General features: G+C 40.0%; 1 protein-coding gene across 4 annotated transcripts in view; it reads right to left on the bottom strand.

The window, feature by feature from the left end:
* Window positions 1–13,483, bottom strand: part of PALM2AKAP2 (PALM2 and AKAP2 fusion) — a 348,527-nt gene that overhangs the window by 174,938 nt on the left and 160,106 nt on the right. For 3 of the 4 annotated variants that reach the window (XM_070742416.1, XM_070742413.1, XM_070742417.1), the window contains exons 5-6: window positions 12,502–12,523; window positions 3,570–3,671 (exon numbers count right to left, since the gene is read on the bottom strand). In XM_070742416.1, coding sequence (XP_070598517.1) covers window positions 3,570–3,671; window positions 12,502–12,523 — 124 coding nt within the window. The remainder of the gene's footprint in view (window positions 1–3,569; window positions 3,672–12,501; window positions 12,524–13,483) is intronic. The other variant, XM_070742415.1, reaches the window with a different exon arrangement.

Genomic DNA, 13,483 nt, shown 5'->3' with positions numbered 1-13,483 from the left:
CCCACTGAGTTCAATATGACTTAATTCATGCTATATATGCTTAGGCCTGTCAACGATATATCACAAAGATAGCTAATATGAGTATTATTTCAATTAATTAATTAATTAATTAATTAATTAATTAATCCATCCATCCATCCACCCAACCACCCAACCCACTCACTCACTCACTCACTCACAAATTATATAGCCAAACAAGCAAGCATACAGGTAGAACTCAAAAAGAATATCGCGCAAAAGTTCATTTATTTTAGTAATGCAACTTAAAAGGTGAAACTTAATATATGAGACAAACTTATTACATGTAAGACAAGATAGTTCAAGCCGTGATTTGTCATAACTGTGATGATTATGAGGTACAGCTCCTGAAAACCACAAATCCACCATCTCAGAAAATTAAAATATTACTTGTGATCAATAAAACAAGGATTGTACATAGAACAATATTGGATAAGCATGCATATGTACTCAGAACGTGGTTTGGGCCACTTTTGTAACAATTATTGCCTCAATGCGGCGTGGCATGGACACTATCAGCCTGTGGCACTGATGAGGTGTTATGGAAGACCAGGATGCTTCAATAGCGATCTTTAGCTCTTCTGCATTGTTCGCTCACATGCCTCTCATCTTTCTTTTGGCAATGCTGCATAGATTCTCTATGGGGTTCAGGTCAGGCGAGCCACTCAAGCACAGTAATCCCATGGTCATTGAACCATATTTTGGTCCTTTTGGCAGTGTGGGCAGGTGCCAAGTCCTGCTGGAAAATTGAAGTCAGCATATCCATAAAGCTCATCTGTGGAAGGAAGCATGAAGTGCTCCAAAATCTCCTAGTAGATGGCTGCATTGACCCTGGGCTTAATGAAGCACAGTGAACCAATACCAGCAGATGACATGGCTCCCCAAATTAACACAGGCTGTGGGAACATCACACTGGACTTCAAGCATGAATGCTTCCCCATTCTCCCTCCATACTCTGGGTCCTTGGTTTCCAAATGAGATAGAAAAGCTTCCACAGTCTGTGTTGATTTGGGGAGCCATGTCATCTGCTGGTGCTGGTCCACTGTGCTAATTTTCTGAGATGGTGGATTTGGGATTTTCATGAGCTGTACGCCATAATCACCACAATTATGACAAATCACAGCTTCAACTATCTTGCCATGTAATGAGTCTGCATTACTGAAATAAATAAACTTTTGCACGATATTCTAATTTTTTGAGTTTCACCTGTATATTCATAGGGAAAAAAACTCTAATAAGGGTTTGCAGGGTCTTTTTAAGATAAAGCAAACCCAAATAGTAGCAGTACCATTAATGAAGATTATGAAGGGTTCTTGGTGCTGTCTGAGCTTGGTAGTTTTCTGGCAGATGGCACCAATGATGTTATCTAATTTGGGTAATGAAATATCTTCAAGAAAACATGCAAACTCCGAGAGAACCAAGAATCCCTCAATACAGCAACAGTTTTATATAGAGATTTCATTTATCTGAAGTTTGCTGGGCACACTCATATCTAAGCTTTGGGGATAATGTGAGGAAAATATGACTTATTATCCTTTGTATAATTTTTGGATGAACTACAGTGTTCCCTCGATTTTCACGGGTTCGAACTTCGCGAAAAGCCTATACCACGGTTTTTCAAAAATATTAATTAAAAAATACTTTGTGGTTTTTTCCCCCTATACCATGGTTTTTCCTGCCCGATGATGTCATATGTCATCGCCAAAGTTTTGTCCGCTTTTAATAATTTTTTTAAAAAAATAAACTTTAATAAATAAACATGGTGAGTAATAATCTAAATGGTTGCTAAGGGAATGGGAAATTGTAATTTAGGGGTTTAAAGTGTTAAGGGAAGGCTTGTGACACTGTTCATAGCCAAAAATAGTGTATTTACTTCCGCATCTCTACTTCGCAGAAATTCGACTTTCGCGGGTGGTCTCGGAACGCACCCCCCGCGAAAATCGAGGGAACACTGTATTCCTGTGGTGTAAAGTAAGCAGTAAGCCATTTTGGATTGTCTTTCTATCTGAGCACTTGGCTTTCTTCTCAAGTTCTGTGAAGGACAATTATGCCGTCTTTAGCACTCACATTTTTGAATGGCATAAAAGAGAAGATAAATGTTATTTTCTTTGCTACTATTATACTTTTAATACTAGGAATGAAGAGACTAAATAGTACTTTTGGTATTTAGCATCTTGACTTAATGTAAATTTGGGCACTGCCTGATTCCAACTGATTTTGGGCAGTACAAAAATAATATATGACAAAGCACAACAAACAAAAAATAAGATGAGATCCAGGCACAAATATACAGGCAGAAAAGAAAAAATAACAATTCATTGCAGAAGCAGACAATTGGGATGTTTCTTGAAGGCGGTCAGATAGAAACAATAGCATTGAAGTTCCTTTGTCCATATTTCATCCTATGAGGACTTATTATAAAAATTTCTCTAAAAATACATATATATATATATATATAATGGAATCCCAATAAGGGCTTGTGAGGTTTTTGTGTGGAGGGATATTGAACAGTTACATATTTGTAAACACTGTGCTCTTCATATTGAAAAACATATTTAATCATATATTCATACCTAATTTGATAAAGTGACAGGTGCATTTGAAAGCCACAATTAGTGAACTTGGGCTCATTCAAGTAGTGTATGGTTCAGAAAATGTTTGAATTTGCTTGTATGTTTAATAAACACAGTTGTGTTTATTAGCTTATGTAACTAAATAGTATTCTACTTAGGCTTCATAAGAATGGGGTTCATCCTCGATTCTATTTGTTAGCAGAGAGGTTGGTTCCTTTTAATTTTCAACACTTTAAAATATGCAATCACTCTTAAGACAAATATATTTGGGTCCTCTATCTCAAAGGGAGGAAATTATTGGAAAATTGGAAATGATTTCCAATGAAGAAAGAATTAAATAACAGCTTCTGGGGTCACTAAATGGAGAATGTATAAATAACAATTTCAAATGTCTTCATCAAATTTAAGGAATGTCCCCATCTAAGTGTTTATAAGGAGAGAAATACTTAATGCAAATGCTGCTTTTTACAAACACACCATTAATAATAATTGAAACCAATGAAATGTAGACTGATATATGAGAATAAGTGCCACTAAATTTAATTTTAATTCTGAGAGAATGAGTGAGAAATAAAATTTAAGTCATTAGTAAATTAGACAACAGTTAACATGATTAAGTATGTTAATTTGCTTTAAAGTTAGAATTAATTTTTGATTAAAAAACTGTATTGGTGAACACAAATATTGTTACTGCTTTTATCTTTAAATAGATAAACCACAAGATTAGGTTTTCTATTGTCTGCCTATTAACAACTGTTAAAACCAAATGAAAACAATTCTATAATAGCTCATTCAACCTTTGAACAAATGCAACAAGTCTCTTTAAGTTTAGGTGTGGTGTGTGCCAAATCATTAGCTAGCTATCATTTCCCTATTCTATAAAGTGCAGCTGGTTGTTAGTTCCAGATAACCCAACATGACTTTTTAAAAAAAGATCAGACTCGCTGAAAGAATAAACCAAATTCTATTGAGACTTACCAGTTACCCTGCTTGTTCTGTCTTTCCCGGGAACAGTCTCTGTTGCTTGTGAATAGAGAGTTGTGAGTTCAGGGATCTGGGAGTAAATGTAATTTACTGCATCTAGTTATCAAAGAATGGGAAATACAGTTAAATAAGACCCCAGAGGCTTCATTGCTTAGGCAGCAGTGTCCCTACTTATTATCCCTAACAAAAGACATCAGACGCTTTGTGCCAGATAACTGAATTAAAGCAACAAAATGCAGAATCAGTGTGCTTTGATTGCCATTCAATACCCTAGCTGAGGCCAGAGAGAGAAAGACCTGATGACTAAGACTTTTTTTTTAGTGATATGGGTGTGAAATCATGAGGTTCCACATGTCAGCAGGTTAATGACCTCTAAAAATGAAATAGATCAAACAGTAATTTGCCTTGTAAAACATGGAAAAACAGTAAGGTGCTCTGTACAGTATATTTTTGCTCATGTAAATGCTACAATGGGGGTGGGGCTATTCTTATGGGGAGGGGTTTCTTTCCAAGGCACAAAAGCTAATGTTTGTTTATTATATTCAATTTGTGGATTAATAAAGTTGTGAACTATCATGCAGATTAAATGTTTATTGCGTAACATTATAAATCAATATAATAAATAATATAATCTGAACATTGTTGAACAGAGACTGTTGGTACCTTTGCAAGTTAAGATAACCATGATTGAATGTTATGTTTAGAAGCAAAAATATGTTTGTGCCTAGAAAGTTTTGGTACATCTTTTTATGTTTGTGTCAGAATAATGAAATGAACAAGAAGTCTGCAAAGGTTGAATCTAGCTCGTTTCTCAGAATTTCCTTGCTTCTGCTATATGGGCAATCGGTTTCAAAGATTGAATGGCACTATAGCAGTGATGGCGAACCTATGGCACGGGTGCCACAGGTGGCACGTGGAACCATATCTGCTGGCACACGAGCCATTGCCCTAGCTCAGCTCCAACGTGCACATGTGTGCCAGCCAGCTGATTTTTGGCTCGCAAAGAGGCTCTGGGAGGGCATTTTTGGCTTCCAGAGAGCCTCCGGGAGGATGCAGGAGGGCATTTTTACCCTCCCTTTGCTCCAGGGAAGCCTTTGGAGCCTGAGAAGGGCAAAACACGAGCCTACTGGGCCTACCAGAAGTTGGGAAACAGGCCATTTCCAGCCTCCAGAGGGCTTCCGGGAGGCGGGCAAAGCTGTTTTTGTTCTCTTCAGGCATTGAATTATGGGTGTGGGCACTCGTGCATGCATGATAGTGCACAGGCATGCTCTTTTGGCACCCGAGGAAAAAAAGGTTTGCCATCACTGCACTATAAAAAAGGTGAAAGTTGTCATTTTCCTAACTTCATATATTGCTAAGGCAGAGCAGGATTTTTTTTAAAAAAAAATGTTTTATTTTTGCTTTTATTACATATAGAAATACATCTATTTACAGATCATTGCCCATTTTTAATATACATTCATAATAACTTTTAGTTTTATAGCACATGAGTAGAAAAAAATAATGGGAAAACAGGGAGCTTACATCACTCTCAATTAATATGTGTTAGCGATAAAAAGAAAGCGGAAAAGAAAAAAGAAAAGAGAATTTTAACATATACACATCTTGCATGATAAACCATATGGTGAGATAGTCAATTGATTCAATACAAATTCAGATTCTCAGCTGTTGGCAGAACAGGATTTTTAAAGTTGCTCTCAATGGTTAGGCAGTATCATATGGCAGTATGGAGATTAATGCCCGGCTGGTGGCTTAAACTGCTGGCCGAAATGGCCTCCGGAGCCGGGGGACACTGCCTTAAGTTCTGCGGAGCTCCGAACTTCCAGTTTCCGGCGAAACTGGAAGTTCGGCTTTTGGCAGGGCGCGCCAAGGTGGCACGCTGCATGCTGGGCCAGGGGGAGGTCCTGGATCGCCTTATTTAAGGGCGGTCCGAGCAGGACCTCCTCCTTGCCCCGGCTGTATCCCGAAGGAATTTTTTGTGGCTTTCCCTTTAGAGGCGGCCGTTTTTTCGCCTATTCCACACTGACGGTACGGATGGAATGGTTAGGGGGTGCGGCGCCATGTAGATATTAATCAGGCTTCCCTCTGGTCACTGGGGTTGGCAGGTTAGGGGCGGGAATGGGCAGTAGAAGCGACTGCACATGCTCCTTTGGGCATCTTTTAAAAGGATGATGGACCGCCTCTCTCCAGGAACTATAGGTTATTACAACTTCGGGGATTGTAGAGAGGATGCCCATGGGACTCACCGGATCCAATTTCCCTTGGGGATTGGAGGGTGAGCTCCTCCCACAGGCCAAGGGGCGTGGCTTGGATCCAGGTGAAGGTGGATACCTTCACCTGGTTCAGCAAGGAGTCTTTGCCCAATGTTGCCCAGGAAGGTTCTGGCAGGAATTTCCGCCCCGTTAGTTTTTGGGCTCTGCAGGTCCTTTGTTTATAGTTGAATTTAAATATTTAAAGTTACGTATTTAAAGTTACGTTATTTAAATTTATGTTAATTTAATAAAGTGACCCTAGATTAACCCATACACTGTCTTAGCGTCTTTACTCCGCTTCCGGGGCAATAGGTGTTTATATTTGATATTAAGCATTTTGTATTATTTATTTATTCATTCATTCATTCATTCATTCATTCATTCATTCATTCATTCATTCATTCATTCATTCATTTATTAGTTGGACTTGTATGCCGCCCCTCTCCGAAGACTCGGGGCGGCTCACAACAAGTAAAAACAGTCACAACAATCCAATTAATTAAAATATTTAACGATTTAAGAAAAACCCCATGTAGTAGCAAACACACACACAAGCATACCATGTATAAATTAACATGCCCAGGGGAGATGTTTAGTTTCCCCATGCCTGACGGCAAAGGTGAGTCTTAAGGAGTTTTCGGAAGGCAGGAAGAGTAGGGGCAGTTCTAATCTCCGGGGGGAGTTGGTTCCAGAGAGCCGGCGCCGCCACAGAGAAGGCTCTTCCCCTGGGACCCGCCAACCGGCATTGTTTAGTTGACGGGACCCGGAGAAGGCCCACTCTGTGGGACCTAATCGGTTGCTGGGATTCGTGCGGCAGGAGGCGGTCTCGGAGATATTCTGGTCCGATGCCATGAAGGGCTTTATAGGTCATAACCAACACTTTGAATTGTGACCGGAAATTGATCGGCAGCCAATGCAGACTGCGGAGTGATGGTGAAACATGGGCGTACCTAGGTAAGCCCATGACTGCTCTCGCAGCTGCATTCTGCACGATCTGAAGTTTCCGAACACTTTTCAAAGGTAGCCCAAAGGTAGGTGTAGAGACGGGGCAGTAACCAGCAAAGATATCTAAATTAGCCCCATCAGCCCAGCGCATATTACTGAGCCATGAGGGGAAGAATAGTAAATCATATAATGTATGTAAGAAACAATTTTAACCTTAAACTGAATGCTTTAGTTAACCATGTCATTTGAACAGAGAAGAAAAGGTCAACAGAAGATTACGCTTCTATTTCTGCTGCTGATGCAGATAAGGCCTCAAGTGGCTCTGTAAAAATAGGGTTGCTGAAAAGCTCTCTTTCCTTTTGCTATTCACATAAACCTTCAGCTATATGGGGGTGATGGTGACAGGAGGGGGGCAGGAGGGGAGGAGGGTTAGTCCTTTATAATATTGCTCACAATGACGCTAAGCTTGATAGCAGCTCTGTGTTATTTTAAAAGATGCGATATTAGGGATGCTGATTTTAGAAAGGGACTCTTCCCACTTGACCAAGGAATCCGTGATTCTTTATCTGCAGCACACACAGTTGAGTAATTCCATTTATGTCGTGGCTATATCAAAATGGTTGATTTCCTCTTTTCTTTCACTGATTTTTAGATTCTGAACTGTCTGTCACCATATACAGTTCATACACGTACAATACAAGGAAGAGTCTTCTCTGTGGGGGCCCCGGCCCTCTGGAATCAGCTCTCCCCAGAGATTCATATTGCCCCCACCCTCCTCGTGTTCCATAAGGGTCTGAAGACTCATTTATGCCTCCAGGCTTGGGGCCCCTAGACACTGCCCCCTGGCCGACGAATGTATTGTGAGCTAGTTGACTGAATAGGAATGAAAGGTTTAATTGGTTTTAATTTTTTTTAGATTATTCATTTAAATTAATTGGATTTAGGATGCTATATTGTTTCTTTATATGATGTAAGGCACCCTGAGTCCTTGGAGAAGGGCGGCATATAAATCCAATAAACAAACAAACAAACAAACAAACAAAAATAAATAAATCCCAATATCTAAATAAGATGTTTGTATGGCCACTTTAAAAGGTCTTCATTTTTTTCCCTAATGGAATTAATTGAGCTTTAAAGGAGAAAAAAATAAATGCTATGCTACCAGCTATAAATAGAAGAGGGCGATTGAAACTGATTATAACAAATATACTCCAGACAAATTTATTATGAGATATCCAAAAAAGAAAACACATAAAAAAGCATATAAAGTTGGACATGACTGAATGGTTAACAGGGGTGTCCAAACTTGGCCACTTGAAGACTTGGGGATTTCAACTCCCAGAATTCTCCAGCCAGCTATGCTGGCTGGAGAATTCTGGGAGTTGAAGTTCCCAAGTCTTCAAGTGGCCAAGTTTGAGGACCTCTGGGTTAAAACAACAATTTCCAGAATCTTCACAACAAACAGGCATGCCACAAATAGCGCAGGTGGAGATGATTAACTTGATCATAAGACTCCATGGCCTTTTCCTACACCCCCAGTCTAGACTAGTTCTCATTTTATTGTTTCTCCTTCCACACAGATGATGCTCTTCCCTACTTTCATTTTGCAAGTTTGCTGCAGGGCATAACTCTGAATGTAATCTATGTAAATAACTAACTATAACAGAGATGTACTGATTTGACTCTGGTGTAGCAGACAAGCCTCCTTGTAAAAATACTGGGGTGTCTGCACAAGAGCCTTATGCAAATCTTCAATTTGGGATTTTTTTTTAAAATTAAAGGAGCTAGTAATAGAACAAACAATTCATTTATAAGTCTGGCAGGCAGAAGAGGGAATGTGCTGAATTCTAGATGAAGAGCCTTGCAATGTCATGCGTATTTATTGTGTTATTAATTTTATTTCTCAAAACAAAATACAGGGAAACTGTTTAGTGACTATTCAAATTGACAATGATACTGAAAAAGTGACTTATGAACAGTTCCATCATCGTAGCACCCCCATGGTTAGGTGATCAAAATTTGGATGCAATTGGTTCATATTTATGACACCTGCAATGTCTTTGGGTCTTTTGCAAACATCTATCAAGCAAAGTCCATGGGAAAGCCAGATTCACTTAACCGTGTTCCTAACTGAACAACTGAACCGATTCACTTAATAATTCTGATGAGGTCATAAAATGGGACAAAACTCACTTAACAACTGTCTTGCTTAGCAACAGAAATTTTGGGCTTAATTGTGGTCACAAGTTAAGGGCTATCCAGAGCAGTGATGGCGAACCTATGGCACGGGTGCCACAGGTGGCACGTGGAGCCATATCGGCTGGCACGCGAGCCACTGCCCTAACTCAGCTCCAACGTGCATGTGTGTGCCGGCCAGCTGATTTTTGGCTCACACAGAGGCTCTTGGAGGGCATTTTTGGCTCCCAGAAAGCCTCCCGGGGGACGGGGGAGTGCCTTTATACCCTTCTCTGGCTCCAAGGAAGCCTTTGGAGCCTGAGGAGGGCAAAACATCAGCCTACTGGGCCCACCAGAAGTTGGGAAACAGGCCATTTCCAGGCTTCAGAAGGGGTGGGGGAAGCTGTTTTCACCCTCCCCATGCACTGAATTATGGGTGTGGGCACTCGCGCAAGCGTGATAGCATTCATGCACACTCTTTTGGTACCCAAGGAAAAAATGGTTTGCCATCACTGTTCTAGAGTATATGCAAGATGATTTCTGGGCAATTCAACTTATGCTAAATCATTAACAATAAAAGGATATTCAAGCAACTCTATCATTTGTAAGATTAAATAAAAGGATAAATAAAAGCTTGTATGTATGAGTGGTTCTTTAAATTGGGGTTTTTTAGATTGTTTTTAATATTACATTTGTTTACATTGTCTTTTTATATTGTTGTTAGCCGCCCCAAGTCTTCGGAGAGGGGCGGCATACAAATCTAATAAATACAAATACAAATATTGAAGCAACTCTATGATTTGTAAGATTAAATAGGAAGTATTGTTATATCATTATTATTGCTATTTCGGTATGCAGATTAAAAAATAATGCAAAAAAGGCTTATATATCCTGTTTACCAGGTGGGGGTTGCCGCTCCCGCCGCTCCTGGTGTGCTGCATGCACAACTTTGCGTCTCTGGTGTGTGCATGCATCTGAGCAAGATTTTGCTTTTGTGCATGCACAGGAAGCAAAATCTTGAAAGGGGACATGTACATGCATGAGATTTCGGTGTTTGGGTTTTTTTTGCTTCCGTGCATACACAGAAGCAAAAAAACCCCACGGAAATCTTGCTTGCAAGATTTTACTTCCTGCGCATGCAATTTCGCTACTGGTGCGGCATCCTTATCTGTCCTGGTAGCAACCCGCTACTGCCGTTTACCCCAAAATAAGACATCCCCTGATAATAAGCCCAATCGGGCTTTTGAGTGCATGGCTATAAGGCCATATAAGGAACTTCGGAGTTATTCTCTCTTCTGTTGTCTATGCCCTGCTGTTTTCTCCAACTCTTTGCCATTTTCAGATATTGGATGGCTGAATATTTCCAGTCGTCTTTCTGGAAGTCTTCAAATCTTCCTTTCAAATTTTGAACCTTTCTGTTTCTGTCCAACACATGTGCTATAGTACGTACACCTCTGTTCAGGGATGGGCTACTGCCCGGATGGGGGTGGTGGAATGCAGTGGGGTAGCAAAAATGGAGCTCCACCCCAGAGCACCCAACTTGCACTGAGAGATGTTGAAAGAAAATGCAGGGCGTCCTGCATAAGCCACGCCCACAGTGTGGTGGTAAAAATTTTGGTAGCCCTTCACTGCCTCTGATGAACAGTATTTCCACACTCTGATGACTCTTTCATTTGTACTTCTCCTCCATACAGGGCTTTAATACCTCCCTAATAGCATCAGGTTTCTTTTCAGCTGTATACATTTCTACATCTCATCTTCTAGAAAGACAAGATGTACACTTGAATTTCTGTGCACTGGAAGATGTACAATATCAGGGGCGCTCTCCCAAGACCTTGACACACAAGTAGTACTTTAATTTAGCTATGAACAAGAGCAATAGCACTTACAGCCCTCTCTAAGCTGTTTACAGAATCAGCACCTTGCCCCCAACAATCTGAATCCTCATTTTACCCACCTCAGAAGAATGGAAGGCTGAGTCAACTTTGAGTCTGGTGAGATTTGAACTACCAAATTGCAGACAGACGGCAATCAGCAGAAATAGCAGCAGTACTGCACTCTAACCACTGCACCACCATGGCTCAGTGGTTATAGGAAGAGTCTATAGGGCAGGGGTCCCCAAACTTGGCAACTTGAAGACTAGTGGACTTCAATTGGCTGGAGAATTCTGGGAATTGAAGTCCACAAGTCTTCAAGTCATAGTTCCCTCTAAGCTGAGCAGTGAGCAATTGCTCACTTAAAAATCATCATCAACTCAGAGTTTTTCAAACCTGCCCAGAAGCCGAGAGGGAAAGAGTGAGAGGGAAGGAGAGAGAGAGGAAGAGAGGAAGAGAGAGAAACAGATAGAAAAAAGAGAGGAAGGAAAAGAAAAAGAAAAAGAATGGGAGTAAGGAAGAGAGAAAGAAAATCAAAATCTAGTTTGAAACTAGCTCAACTATTTAAGTGGCATTTTCATATTGATAGAGTTGCCCTATTATGAGCTCACTGTTATAGACACACAGTACAGTATTTTATTTTGAAATTCTCTGAGGCAAAACAGGGTGGGTTTTTTATTTGTTTGTTTGTTTGTTTATTTATTTATTTAATATTTCTGTCCCGCCCAGTCCCAAAGGGACTGCCGCTCAGACACTATACTTTTCCGCCCACCCCCCAAAAAAATTAGAGGGAACACTGCTTCAAGTTGCCAAGTTTGAAGACCTCTGCTATAGGGCATATGGCTACTATTCCATCAAATATTATCAAAAAGGAAGCATCATTTTAGTGTACAGTTGAATGGGTCCACATTTGTTTTTTGTTTTTATTGTACTCTACTATTTTCTATGAGGGTCCTGCAGGGAAGGGGCTGGGGGTTTCTTCTCTGCTATCAGGATCTATTTTGTCTCCGATTGCTAAGATTTGTTTTCAAATAATTGTGTTTAGTATGGAAATACCTGATTATCATTATCATTAAAGTACATTGTGATGAAATCTATATTTGTATGCATATATGTACTATTGCTGTCACAGATCGCAGATTTTCATGGGTACAGGTATGACGGTCTTCCCATGTAGGATTTGGAAATTTCTGGTGACGTTTCGACGAGGTCCCTCTCGTCATTTTCAGGCTGGTGTTTCTGTCCTTGTTCTAGGGCAAACACAGCGAGACCTGAGCTGCCTTCCTTCTATAAATACTATTTATTTATAGAAGGAAGGCAGCTCAGGTCTCGCTGTGTTCGCCCTAGAACAAGGACAGAAACACCAGCCTGAAGGTGACGAGTGGGACCTCATCGAAACGTCGCTAGAAATTTCCAAATCCTACACAGGAAGAAACCCGAATATACCAAGACCATCATACCTGTACCCTTGAAAATCTACGAAAACATAAAAGAAAGCTTATTGCTGGCATCAAGGATTTTTGAAAAAACTTTATTCCAGATTTTCTCTTTCGCTAACAGTATTTTGAAGCTTAGTATATACCGTATTTGTTAAAAAGTAGTAAAGTAGTAAATAAGATGCTCATATATAATAATATATAATTACAGATATCAAGTATAAAAGCAAAGCAAACCACTTACCTCCATCTTGGTGTGAGAAACTCTGAAATATCAAAAGCATTGGAATCAATTAGTTTTACATAATATTGGTGTTCAAAGTGCTTAGCACATAGCATATTAATATTGTTTACAGTAGTCCTATAAATTAGGAATAGGCAGGAAGGCATTCTTAAGGGGGGCCCATTTGAAGCCTATCACATGCTAGAATTAAGCTTACATTTAAATATAATTTATGCATATATTTTCTCTTGCTCAACTACCATGTTTCCCTGAAAATAAGACCCTGTCTTATATTTTTTTGAACCTTGAAATACGCACTTGGACTTATTGCTATGCATTCCAAAGCCTGATTGGGCTTATTACCAGGGGATGCCTTATTCAGGCACAATTCTTTCCTTGACATTTTATTCAACACTTTGTTCCTGATGTTATTTGCAACTACATGACCCATTCATTTTCCCACTGCTGTGAGATATTCTATTCCCACTGAGTAGGATAATCAAGGATTCTTTCCCTTTCCATTTAGTATGGAAGGAAAGTGCTACTAGGAAGCAAAACACATATTAAAATAGGCTAAAATCCATTCTACAATTATTTTGGATTATATTTCCCATTATCCATTGTTCATGTTGGCTTGGGCTAAACTTGTATCATGACTGGTAGCCTGTTTTCTCATCCAGCATGAAAGGAACTTTTCCTCAAATATAACAGCTTTCTACAGTCAGCAATACAGGAAGAACTCTGCAAGGTGAACCAGATATGCTTTAAAACAACCATAGCATCACTATCCCTGTTTATCAGATGTATCAGAAAGAAGCTGCTCTAAGGCTGTTGAGGAGTCTACAGCTCTCAAAAATAGAAATGGCAACCTTCTGAAAAATAACACCGGGCATCGGGCCAGAATATCTCTGGGACCGCCTTCTGCCGCACGAATCCCAGCGACCGGTTAGGTCCCACAGAGTTGGCCTTCTCCAGGTCCCGTCGACTAAACAATGTCGTCTGG

This window comes from Erythrolamprus reginae, chromosome 2 (genome assembly GCF_031021105.1).
Source record: "Erythrolamprus reginae isolate rEryReg1 chromosome 2, rEryReg1.hap1, whole genome shotgun sequence".
Lineage (NCBI taxonomy): Eukaryota > Metazoa > Chordata > Lepidosauria > Squamata > Dipsadidae > Erythrolamprus > Erythrolamprus reginae.
Note: the sequence above shows the minus strand (reverse complement) of the source record. Positions and strands in the feature narration are given on the sequence as shown.